Source organism: Pezoporus flaviventris, unplaced genomic scaffold, assembly GCF_033815535.1.
Source record: "Pezoporus flaviventris isolate CSIRO_AGI_PZ_B2104156 unplaced genomic scaffold, CSIRO_AGI_Pfla_v1 ptg000097l, whole genome shotgun sequence".
NCBI lineage: Eukaryota > Metazoa > Chordata > Aves > Psittaciformes > Psittacidae > Pezoporus > Pezoporus flaviventris.
In genome coordinates, this window is record NW_026892645.1 from 1,030,305 (window position 1) to 1,043,002 (window position 12,698).

The 12,698-nt window shown below is 51.6% G+C and overlaps 1 protein-coding gene across 3 annotated transcripts in view; it reads left to right on the forward strand.

Moving 5' to 3' along the window:
- COL5A1 (collagen type V alpha 1 chain) overlaps positions 1 to 12,698 on the forward strand; it is a 146,942-nt gene that overhangs the window by 114,284 nt on the left and 19,960 nt on the right. For all 3 annotated transcript variants that reach the window (XM_061476915.1, XM_061476914.1, XM_061476913.1), the window contains 12 exons: positions 1,823 to 1,867; positions 2,162 to 2,215; positions 3,089 to 3,133; positions 3,721 to 3,774; positions 4,341 to 4,394; positions 7,701 to 7,754; positions 9,229 to 9,336; positions 9,518 to 9,607; positions 9,699 to 9,752; positions 10,382 to 10,489; positions 12,060 to 12,167; positions 12,630 to 12,683. In XM_061476915.1, coding sequence (XP_061332899.1) covers positions 1,823 to 1,867; positions 2,162 to 2,215; positions 3,089 to 3,133; positions 3,721 to 3,774; positions 4,341 to 4,394; positions 7,701 to 7,754; positions 9,229 to 9,336; positions 9,518 to 9,607; positions 9,699 to 9,752; positions 10,382 to 10,489; positions 12,060 to 12,167; positions 12,630 to 12,683 — 828 coding nt within the window. The remainder of the gene's footprint in view (positions 1 to 1,822; positions 1,868 to 2,161; positions 2,216 to 3,088; positions 3,134 to 3,720; positions 3,775 to 4,340; positions 4,395 to 7,700; positions 7,755 to 9,228; positions 9,337 to 9,517; positions 9,608 to 9,698; positions 9,753 to 10,381; positions 10,490 to 12,059; positions 12,168 to 12,629; positions 12,684 to 12,698) is intronic.

Sequence of the window (12,698 nt, forward strand, 5' to 3'; positions counted from 1 at the left end):
CTTACAATCATCATGTAGGAATGGAAATAAGCTTTCCAGCTTATTGTTTCAGCAGCAAAAGCAGTCTTCCCAAGGCCTGAAGTAATAAAAAGAAAGGTGAAAACCAAAGGCGGAAGAACCCAACCGGCAGATCCTGCCCACACAGAGCAGGCACCTGAGGTCTGGTGCTGGCAGGACCCACAGCACTAAAGCTCCCTGGTCCTGAGACCTCAGCTTCTGGCTGTTCAGCTGCACAAAAGGGCTGGTGATGTTAAAGGGGGGGGGGAAGCTGCTTGGTGGGTTAGAGAAGTGTGACCTGTTGGATATGAGGGTAGTTGAGGTGCGTGGCTGCTCGGTGCCCGCAGCCAGGCTCGAGGGAGCTGCTCGGAGGTTTGCAAACCCTGATCATAAAATCAATAGTTAGACGTGAATAAGTGGTCTTATTTTTAGAGCTAATAGGCCCCTGCCATTTGGATGGGGTAATAGATCTGCTGCTTGGCCCGTCTGACAGAGCCTGGGGGGTGTGGAGGGACCGAAATACAACCATTTATTTGGGTGCCTGGGAAACAATGTGAATTTAGATGCTTTCCCTGGTATCCCGGCTTGAAAAATATAGGTCTGTGTACATTTACAGTGCTGTGTAAATCCTTTGCAGCAGCACCCGGTGCTGTGTTCATGATTAATGACAGCAATAAGCAGGGGAAGATTTTGCTTAAAAATAGAATTGAGGAAGGAGGAGAGGAGGGTTTGTGGTACCTGCGGGGACGTGGCACACGCTCCTCTCCACCTGCTCCGAGCTTAGCCTCTGGAGCGAAAGGAAATCCAACTGGAGGAGCTGAAACTGATTGCTGTAATTCATTAAAGAAGGGATGCCTGCAGGGTTTATTAAGTGGAGCCGCAGAACGAGGAGGCTTCAGCAGGACTAATTTTAGTCGCTTGAAGAAAGTTGATTGTAAAGTTTCCCAGCACCCGTTTCATGTTCGCCTGGTTAATGAGCACAAACAGGAGCAGGTGAGATTACAAGATGATGGATTCAGGGCAGAAAGTGGAGAGTGATATTTTAAGGTGCCTGTGTTCCTTGCATAGAAAGCAAGGATTTTTCCTCCTTTAACAGGTGACAGCAGTCGTGGACTGCGGGTCCCAGGGAAGGAGGTTAAACCTGTTGGAATTTTCTAGGTAGCTTGACATGAGCCAAAATAGTGTTTTCAGGGAGCAGGCTCTAGGCCATTAATTTTCTCTCAGGCTCAGGGTAATGGAGCTTAACGTGCTGCCAGACGGAGGACGCAGCCACCTCTTTCTTCTGTCAGACTCAGTCAGAGTCCCCCATTACAGGACGCTGAGCGTGTCTGTCACGTCTCGTGAGCCTGATGCTCTGTCGCTGCTGCAAAACAATGTCTTCAATTACTTGTTTAGCCCAAACTTCACAGAGATGGAGAAATGCCTGTAAATACGTGGGGCAGCTTAATTGGCTGCTGTGGTGTAAAGTAACTGCTCAGAGCAGGAATCCTGCGCGGCTCCTGGCGTTCCTTAAACCCTGAACAGCACAGAGCTAGCAACACGTGTGTGCATCCGTGTGTGCATCCTGCCCTGCTCCCGGCCAGGGGGAGGACCAGCCCTTCCTGTGGCAGGAGCAGGGTGAGCAGAGCTCAGTGGCAAAAGGGATGATAGCTTTTGGGGTGGCAGAGTTGAAGAGCTTTCTCGCTGGCTTTTTAGAAGACCACATGGTCATCTTTGAACGTCTTTGAGGTGTTTTAAAGGACTCAGGATGCTTTTCCTGGGGGTTTATCTGCAGCGAGCTCAGCCTGCAATATTGGCCACTAACTCCAGTTCTTCTTCATTGCAGGGGACACCTGGCAAACCAGGTCCAAGGGGGCAACGCGGTCCAACGGTAACAACCCATTTCTTCATTCCTGTGTGACTTGAAAGCTTGTTAAGGCCAGGGGAAAGTGGGATCTGATTTGTGTCCTTGCTGGGTAGGATCTGACCTACAGCACTTAAAGCTAAGCAGAGGGGATGGAGAGATCTGGGGCTGGGTCTCACCAGTGAAAGTCCCCTGACCTCTGGAGGCAGTGATGAAGGCTCTTTGCTGCTGGTGGGATGTCTCGCTGGTGCTTGGGTGATGACAGTGTAGTGCTGTGGGTACCAAGAAGGGCTCAGATGTTGTCTTTTGTGTCTTTTCAAGGGTCCACGTGGGGAAAGAGGCCCTAGGGGAAGCACTGGGAAGCCTGGCCCAAAGGTAAGGTTTTGGAGGAGCCTGGTGGAATTGTGTCTTAAAAAGTGTTGGTATAAGAGACTGTCGAGCTCGTTGCTCTCTATTTCCCTTCTCTCCTTTCTCCATTGTACTTTGAAAGCCGAGCCCTCCTGAGCTTCTTCACCCAGCCAAAGGGCTTGTAACCTAACCATAAAGGACATGCAGGTCCTAGAAACACATTGACCGTGTCTCAGCAAGACATCAAGCACATACACCAGTGAAGGGCCATTGCAACCAGAAGGAAGGGAGAGAAGCCCCATGCTATAGGAACCTGCCAACCCACTGACACGTCCCCTCAGCCCCGGTGCTGGTGTTCAAGTAACTCTTGAACCACCACAGAGGCTTTAGGCTGTGCCACGGGCCAAGGGCAGAACAGGTATCCTCCTGCCAGTCTGGAGGTGCGCTCAGCTCCAGACCCAGCTGCAGGCACCACTTACGTGACCATCAGTCACTGGGTGTATGGAAGCAGAGCTTTGTGGTGAGGAGTTGTCACCACCACGCTGCTGGCTGTAAAAGTAAATGCCTGGGCTTTGTGTCAGCATGAATTCTTGATAAGTCCCTCGTCCTTGCAGCATTTATCTCTGGGAGGGGAGGTGGTGGGAATGTCCTGATGTTATCTTCCCTGTTATCACTGATGTTCTCTTCCCTGCGTTCTGATTAACCAGCGTGGGGGGAACGAGCAGTGCAGCGGGTTGTTTGTCACTGGATGCTGCTCTTGAGGCAGAATTACTGCTAGAGAGGGGCTGGGGGTGTCGGTGGGGTGTCACCGTGGGCTCGGTGCCATTTGAAGTCTGTGCACAGCAGCTGCAATGGGGAGCTGTGTATTTTTAATGGCACTCTTTTGTTTATTCACAAAAGGGCAACTCTGGTGGTGATGGCCCCCCTGGACCTCCTGGAGAAAGGGTAAGTCACGCTGATGGGGATAAAGCAGGACTTAGTGCTCAGGCGCGTTTGCATCCTCCCAAGTGCCCTGTTACGCAGAGAGGGGTTGGGCAGCTCATTGGAGCTGCAAGGAGGAGCTTGAGTAGGACGTTGGGTGTCCTGTGTAAGCATTGCTCCATTGGGAAAGGGAGAAGTCACCTGTGGGTGTTGTGCAGCCCTGGGCTGGAAGAGTTTCTCCACGTTACAGTGCCATAGGTGGAAAATACTCCAGGTGCTCTCACTTGAGCTGGGATGGGGGAAGACCTGTTTTCCATAGCACTGGAAGGGAAAGGCATGAAGTGGTTGAAAGCCCTTTTCAGGTTTGCAGTGCTTTTTCCAGCTGGACAGGCCACTGCTCAAACATGCCTGGTGGTTCACATCTCTCCATGCATTCTTTACCAGGGATGGCCTCATGCGGCTGCATCTCGTGCTTTGGGGCATTTATTTGTGGCAGAAGGAGCTGATTTCCCATGTCTTTGAGCTCACATGCTGTTCACACAGAGCTAGTGTTTCATAGCAAAGCATTTTAGGTTCCTTCACCTTGTTTTCTGGCTTGTTTTGTTTCTCAGGGACCACCAGGGCCTCAAGGACCAACTGGATTTCCTGGACCAAAAGGCCCCCCTGTAAGTACCTCTCTTTGTAGAGCATGCAAAGAAATACATCAAGTCTTTCCCACCCGGCTGTGATCGGCTGTGCCAGCTCAGCTTCATGACGTACCCAATAAAAGGCATTACTGAGACATCAGGATAATAACCCCACGCTTTAAGATTTTAAATAGCTGAGTAAATTGCGGCTGATTATAAATGTTCATTTCCTAATGACTCAATATCGCTGGGATCCTTCATGGTTGCTCTGTTCTGCATTTTCCCTGTGTTCGGGGGGACAGCACAGCAGAGTAACACTTCTGCCTCTGCAACATTACACACTGGTGGGGACCTCAGGACCCTTTCTGGAGTGATTTCCTTCCCTGTGATGAGCATCTCGCTCCTGCTCTGGACCTCCAAGATAAAGCTTTGCTTTGGGAGATGTGTGGGAAAGGGATGTATCTTCTAGGGTTCTAGTACCTCCATTTCGCTCTAAAACAGATGGAAACTAATGCAAGGAGGTGAGCAGGTTTGATTCAGTCCTTACCCAGTTTGACTACTGAGCACTTCGTGATGCTCCTTCTCACGCTGGTTTTCTGCTGTAGGGTCCTCCTGGGAAGGATGGATTGCCTGGTCACCCCGGACAGAGAGGAGAAACTGTAAGTAGCCAAACCCTTTGGGCAGATCATTAGTCCTGAGTCTCGTCTTGCCGGTTGGTTTCTCTAAACCCTTCTGTGCAGCTGGGGAGATGCGGCCACACGTTTGGTTTCCCTGAAGGTCTGTGTCTCTCCAGCTGCACGGGATGGTCTATGGGAAGCAACCCTCTTCTGAGCAGGACGGGTCGGTCTAATGATGTTTATCTGGAGGCTGTGCACCAGCTCCTCTCTGGTCCCTTCAGTAAATCATAGAGGTCAACACGTGCGTGGTGCGTGGGGAAAACGTGAGCAGAGATGTAGTGATGCTGGTGACCGGCATCGGTGGCGGTTGGGTTTCTGCCATCGTAAGTGCAAGGGGCAGCTCCTCACAAGGTGGCAGATGTTGGCTGGGGTTGAGTCAGGATCGGCACCAGCATGGGCCAGCGCTTTGTGGCTCTTGTTTTCCTGCGGAGGAGGAGCTGGGGGTGGTTGATCAGCCCCACATGCGGGCTTGGTACCCCAAGACTTGCTGAAGCACTTGTCCCTTTGCTCTCCCAAGGGGAGGCTGTGCCGATGCTCTTGGGAGTGCTGTGGGTGAAGTCTGTGCTTTATTTCCCACTCTGTCCTTTGGAGATGGGGAGGTTTTACATCTCTACGCCAGAGACTCAGCTCTAGGGCTGTGACAGCAGAGGCTTTTTCATGTGAGACAGGCTCCATCCTTCACAAGCTTTCTAAACCCAGCTGTTAGGTCAGGGGCAGTTTTGTTTTCTCTGGAACATTCAATGAGGAGAAATAAACACTTTTCACCTCTTGATGCACCATGTGGCCAACACCAAGAACGGTTGCACCGCAGAGGAGTTACAGACCAGTTTTGGCCATGCTTGTTGTGAGAGGAAGACAACTCCTGGCTGAGATGAGAGGTGCAAGGGTTTTGCTCTAGTTTTTCGGTCCACCCTGGTTTCTGCAGCCGCTGCCTCAGCACCTGAGTAAGAGCATCCCTGCTGACGCTGCCATTTAGCCAAAGCCTCACTGAGGTTTGCTTCAGCCCCCCCAGCAATAACCCCTCGCTGTAGCCCTGGAGCAGCTCCTGGCTGCTCCTCGCGGTCGTACCCATCCTGCTTTGTCCATTTTAAAAGGTTTTGTTGCACAGATGTAATCATTGTTTCTCACCAAGGGAGAACGATGAGGCATGTGGAAGGTATGATACCCTGGCTGTTGTGCGTCTGGTGGTCTGTCTCCTGCACCTTTTTTGGCTTGAAGGATACCCTGAGCAAAAATGACCCTTCTGCCCTGTCCTCTGCATGCAGGGATCAGCGTCTTTCTGTTTGGTATTTCTGGGGATGTTTGCTTTGTTCCCGGGCTGTTTATAATCCAGCTCACTCCCAGTCTGGGGATGTCCCTCTCCCCAGCACTGCATGCTGCATGGTAGCACATAGACTCTTTGTTCTGTGTTCATAGACCCCCCCCCAGTTTCCTCTACTTGGCTTTGCCTTTTCCTCCACAGCCTTTCTGAGCAAATGAGCATCAAAAGGCTTTGCACACGATGCCTTTTTTCCCCTCAGCTTATCACACAACAATTTAATTAACTCGCCTGGCATTTGCTAAGCAAGGCAATGCAAATCCTGCTCGGCGCATCACCCGAGATTTAGTTACACTCTGTAAGACCGACTTCAGGGCAGTGGTTGTGGTATTTTTGAACACACAGCCCTCAGGCCAGGATTAACTTAAAAGTGAAGAGTTTTCACCTGCCACAGCCTGACTGTGACGGTTAGTCTTCCTTCCCTGAGTTATCCATAAGATCCAGGACACCTACATTCAATTGGAAGAAGCAGTAAAAACTTATGTCTGCCGTTATCAGCTTTCGGGAATAAAGTATCAGCCCCCAAGGCTGCATGAATATGGATGGAGAATGGAGAATTCAATTATCTGGGGTCTGAAAGTGCTCCCTAGTAGCTCCCTTCAGTTATTGCTTGTCCATCACAGGCAAATCCTTCCAGAAAACAAACCCTCTCTTCATCTGCCATGATGCAGGGATCACTGTCCCTGCATCCTCCTGCGTGCAGATCCAGGCAGCCAAGTCCCCTTTTTTGTCTCCCTGTTCTTTCACAGTGCATAAAGCCAAATTAAATACCATTCCCACATCAGCGGCCTCGTCAGGGCACTCTGCACTTCATGCAGGGAAACCTAGACCTGAAATCTGTGTGTCAGATACTTCCCTTTATGTTACTTTTCACTCAGTATCAAATAGACACGCTGAAGGATGCTGAAATATTTGGCCATATAAGATTATAAAGATTGGCTCAACAAAAACCCCCATGACAGATTCTAAAGTCCCTGTGCCCAAGGCTCAAACAGGATAAAGGGAAACCCCTTTCTTCAGATTCCTAGGGGAAGTCCCGCACAGCATTTGTCCATGATAAGAGTCTGAATTGTACATTCATTTCACAAAGACGTGTTGCCGTTTCCCCATCAGTGACAGAACGCTTCCTGTGATCTGCAGACAGCTAGAATAACACCGAGAAGGTTTCTTAGCGTGATACATTACCGTTGGCTTGGGATTTATCTGATCTTCTTTTGTGGCGATGAGAAAATAGCCTGTGTGCCCTAAATGCCATTTCTCAAGCTTGTCAGCGTGCTATAGTAGGAATGATAATTAATGTGCTTTTTAAAGAGTGGCTTAGGAGAGCTAAACAAGTGCCGTGGTGAGAGCTGGTTATTGTCACTCTTCAAAACGGCACTGTGAGTTCTGGAGGCCCTGCTGCTCATCAGCCTTTGGAGAGAAACGCACGGGGAATTTCTCTCCAGAGATGATGAAGGCAATGGAGCTTCACCCAGCCCCAGGCTGGTGGGTCGGGGGCTTCAGCAGGCCTGGAGGTTGGTGCTGGGAGGGGGTCACCCAGCCTCTGAGTTCCTGCGAGCTCAGCCTAAAGCAGAGCTGAGCCTAAGCCAGCACCAGAACAGGGAGCAGCAGAAGGGAAATGGCTTTTAAGGCTTGCTCAGCGTGAAGAAACTCACCCTGGCTTGTCACTAGCAGTTTCCTGTGCAGGGTTTATGAGCGTAGCATATATACATATGGCCAGTCCTTCAGCCAGGCCACAGTAGCTCCATCAAAACAACAGAGCTGAGCTTTGAGAATCCCTTTTCCTTCCTCTGTTTCCCCCTGTATACGTGTACAAAGACAATTCTCCACCTTCTGTTGGATTTCTCACTTCCTTTGTCTTTGGTGTCCATCCATTCCCCATCAGTGTCTCACCAGAGCCAGCCTGGGACCTCGCTGGAGCACTCCTTGGCAGAGGTGTCATCTGTTTCTCTTTTACCTTTCTCTAACAGGGTTTCCAAGGCAAGACTGGCCCCCCAGGACCCCCTGGTGTTGTAGGCCCTCAGGTAAGAAACAAAGGCTCATGCTTGCTCCAGCTCATCTTCACTGGTTCGGCACAGCAGGCTTCTGCAGCTCTGATGGCTCAGCTGGAGCTGCCAGAACCTTGGGTTTTACAGCACAGAGACCCCTCTTCCAGGGAAGGCAAAGTCACATCAAAGCACACTGGATGGCTTTGGAATTCCTGGCCAGGGTGTGAAATTACCCCAGTGGGTCCCAGCCCACCTTGTTTGGAGGCGTTAGGATGGTATTTAGACAAACAGGTGTAAATAAGGTGGCTCCTGTGAACTTAATGGAGCTTTCCTGGTCTGGTGTTGGTGTAGGATGAGAGACCAGCTACACACAACCAGTCTAAAAGACCTTAAGCAGCCAGAGAGGTAAATGAGATCTCCAAGGGCTGGACAGCTGCTGGGCAGTGCAAGCATGATGCAAGAGTGCTCTTACACGTCGCTATCAAGAAATGCATCTCTGTAATGTAAAGTGCTGCCACATTCTGTCCGAGTGGGGCTGCTTTGCTTTCAGTCACAAAGGCCTCCGCAGTCTGGAATCAGTAACTGCACAACCAGAATTTGTACCCCTTAAGCCCAGGCATGCAGGGCTCATGGACCGCTTCTGTAGGCAGTGCTAGGCTGAGGAGGACTGGCTTTGGGCTCAGTCTTTCCTGAGCTACTGGGGAAGTGGCTCTTTAAGGAGAAGTAATTAATTTGTCCTCTTTAATGACAGTGTAAAGCCCCTGATTTGTAAATTCCCGGATTAGGGGCAATTCCCTGCCAGCTGTGTCTGTCTTCTCAAGTGCAAATGAGGTTCTATGGCAATTTTATTTGGCTCTGCTGCAGGCAGTTAGTGTGATCTGTGGTTGCTGAGGATTGCAATGTTATCACTCTGCTTACACTAAGTGGCACCCTGCAGCGTGACAGGAATTCCAACCCTTGTCCCAGAGGATATCAACATGCAGGGACGCTACAGAGCGGTGATGTGGCTTTTGTCCTCCTCCACAACAGGTCACTTGGGGACCGTGGGCACTGGGCCTTATGTTACACTTGTCACCATTAGTGCCCGAGTGTAGCGCAGAGGCAGGCGGTAATTGCTGTGTAGTACAAGCCTAATCCATTATTTATGCCCCATAGAAGGAGGAATCAGTACAATTGTGGAGAGCTTGCTAAGTTCTCATTTATAAAACCCCAAAACCTAAGCGTAACAGTTGTAGTAATAATCTCATTTATGTGAACACTTTAATTCCAGATGTTCCCAGTGCTGCTAGCCTGTCTGGTGCAATGTTACTCATTCTAAAACAAGGTCCTTTTAGATGTCAAAGGTGGCATCTCTCCGGGGATTCCTGGTGGCACTGCAGAGGAAAGCTGAGGGAAGGAGCATTTTCCATCCCACTGCAACCTGAAGGACTAAATTGATAGCCCACATCTCTTCCTTCGTGGGTTGTTCTGCTGATACCAACCGCCTTCTCCTCAATCTCTGTTTCCGCAGGGTCCAACTGGTGAGACTGGACCAATGGGCGAGCGGGGACACCCAGGTCCTCCAGGTCCCCCAGGTGAACAAGGTCTTCCTGGCCTCACTGGAAAAGAAGGGACCAAGGTAGGGACGAGCAGCCTATGGAATTCACCCTCCTTGCAAGCTGGATGCCTGCCTGTCTCCCAGAGATGGGGAGGGATGGTTCCCATAAGAAATTACGATGATGCTTCACAGTGTCTCATCACAAGCTGAGCCCAGAGAGAGGAGCCTGCAGGTCCTCAGCTCTCTCTCACTGTCATTGCAGGGGGACCCTGGTCCCGCCGGCCTCCCAGGGAAGGATGGTCCCCCTGGCTTGCGAGGCTTCCCTGGGGAGAGAGGCCTCCCCGGCCCCATTGTAAGTAGAGGATGCTCGGTCCTTCTGGAAGTAAGGATGCCTGGGGGTGCAGCCCCCACCACCCAGAGTGACTTTGTTTTCCTTCCTCCAGGGTGCTCCAGGGTTGAAAGGCAGCGAAGGTCCCCCAGGCCCCCCCGGTCCAGCAGTGAGTATCCTTGCCCTTACAGGCACCACCTAACACGTTTACAAGCTTGGCAAGTAGAAACGGAGAGTTAGTCACAGCTCGGAGCTTTCGCCGTTATTTCCCTTGCACTAACCAACAACTTGCTGGGTATTGCTGTGTTTTACAAGACATGTATGTAATAGCTTGGACATCCCGTGCCATCAGCTGTGAACATACGTGACAAGCTGAGGGAGCAGCAGTGATTCAGGACATGGAGAATTTTGCTTCTAAGTCACCTCTGAAAGTTGTCTCCACTTAAGACTCGTGCTCAGTGCAGCCCTCCTACAAGAAAATAGTCATCATCCAACCCTCCCTGCTGCATTGGCCATGAAGTTGCTCATGCTCTTGGTCCAAGGTGATAAGGATCCCCCAGGAACTGAGCTCCTGGCACCATCCAAGGGAGAACCCAGCCCTTCCAGAAATTTTAGTTAATAAAAGATCTGCAAGATCCCTTAGGCTGGTGGAACCGCACCACGTGGCAGCCACCCCATCAAATGTGCTCCCCTCCTGACAATGCATTTGCAGCATCCAACTGCTGGATTTCTTTATGTCTGTATACAGATGAGGCTCAATGCTCCAGTTAATGCTTCCTTTCTTCCTTCTCCGAACAGGGCTCTCCTGGTGAGCGTGGTCCTGCAGGATCAGCTGGCCCGATTGGCTTACCAGGGCGACCTGGTCCCCAGGGACCTCCAGGACCTGCAGGTGAAAAGGGAGCTCCAGTAAGTACCAGTATAAAGATAAGCAGCTGTGGGTCAAACAGAAATGCGTACGGCAGGAGGCCGAGCGTGGAGAGGCCTTGGGGTTGGTGTATAAAAACAGAAGGAATTCAATTAGAAGGGAGTTTTCTCATCTTGGGTGCATCAAACCACCGGATGTCAGCTGCTCAGCTGCCCCGTTTGTGGCACCCGTGCTATCAAAACTGGATGTGACCCCAGGACCTGGAACGTCTCCTGGCAGTGAAAAGGGATGAGGACTGAGCAGGTGAAGTGGCAGCTCTGTGACCTCCTAGTGACAACCAGCCCAAGGACCTGCCTCTGGGCAGAGCAGTGAGCCAACCCCACCACTGCTTCCAAGGCTGCAATAGCAGCAGCAGTTCCCATTGAACCCAAAGCCATCCTGAGCCCTGTTCTGCCCCGGCTGAGGGGCAGCACAGTAAAGTGCTGTGGAGGTTTCAGCTCCGTTTCCGGGGATGCTGCGTTCTCATTCCCAGGCATCCCTCCCGTGGGATGCGGCTCGTGCAGAGCGTGGCTGAGCCCTGCCATATGGTCCCTCTCCGGAGCCTTCACCGTCAGCCCGCGCAAACTCGCGCGTCTTTCGCTTCCCGGCACGCGCGTGAAATGCCACGTGCGCGGGAGGGAGTGGGCTGGGATGAGCCTTCTGTCCCCGGAGAGCACAGCACCGGGCCCCGGGAGGGAGGCTGGGCCTGCTCACACCCCAGGGACTCTGCAGGGGCTGTTGTGGTGCCTCAAACACGAGCTCAGCTTTCAGACCCGGCGAAACGAGCAAACACTGGCATCAGGTGTTCCAGACTACATGAGGACACTTACAGTGGTTGTTGTCATCAAAAGTGTTTATCAGCCGCTGTATCTCATCTTTGCCCATTATAAACCCCAGCAGCTAGTCCAGAGGCAAGAATTTCCTGGTGAATCAGCTTTCTGAACATCTGTCCTGCCAAGTACCTATGTGATGTATCAGTGCATAGATGAATGGGCAATTTGTGTGGCATCTAATTACTCAGAAGAGAGCACCCAGGATTCAGATGCAATTAAATTATGTATGAGGAAACCAAAAAATACTCACTCTTCAGTTCCTATAAAACAAACAAATGTGGTTGAAGGCTCAGGCTGAGGAACACAAGTAGATGTCCAAGCAGAAACCCCCAGTAGCTGGGGTTCAGCCAAGGAGGGAGCAGGCAGGGAGTGCTGGGGCCAGAATCAGTAAAAACTGGCTTGTGGGAATATAAATTACTTGGGGTCTTGTTTGTCATCCAGAGAGAGATGGCAGAGGCTTGAGATTAAATCTGGGTATATTGCTCTGGCAGTGAAATTGCAGCTCTGATCTGGGTATTCACCATTTAGATGTGTTTGTTCTTTCTTATCTCTCAAGATGGACATTTTGTCTTGTTGCAGACAGCGAGCACAGAGTCTGATGAAACATCAGTGAAAAACCGGTCCTTCTGTATATGTCCATGCAGTGAGGGGTCGCTAGCAGCTGAATAAAACATTAATGGGATGGAATGGGTTGGCTGGGGGAGAGCTCTGTGTGACCTGCTGCTCATTCCGCTTCCAGGGCGAGAAGGGTCCCCAGGGGCCGGCTGGCCGGGATGGCATCCAGGGCCCCGTGGGCCTGCCGGGTCCAGCAGGTCCTGTCGGCCCCCCTGGCGAGGATGGAGACAAGGTGAGAGGAGCAGCTCCTGCTGCGGGGGTCGCTCTGGATGATGTGCCCCATTGCCCCCATGCTGCCTCCGTCAGTGGGTTGGATGTGCTGCTGGCCATCACCCAAAGGGTATTTCTTGATGATGGGCAGAAACCCATCACCCCCCCCAAAGCCTGGAGCAGGCAGCCTGCCCACAGGTGCCTGGCCTTTCCCAATTAGTTACCTTCCCCCACTCACTAATTAAGCCCCTCTGGTCTGGAGGACTCTGCGGACAAGGGCTGCAACACGGTGGTTCTCGCATTGTGTGGCAGCTACGGAACATTTTAGGGTACACCAGGAGCATCCGAATCTCTGGCTTCTTTTAGAACATTCTGGGGTGTTTCCCTGGGACCTCCGGGATGAGGGATGCGGACAAACATCTCGAATGTTGGGATATGGAAGTGGTCACCACGTGAGCTAACCGTGTCCCTTTGTACCTGGCAGGGCGAGATCGGGGAGCCCGGGCAGAAGGGCAGCAAGGGTGACAAGGGGGAGCAGGTGAGTGGGGTGGAT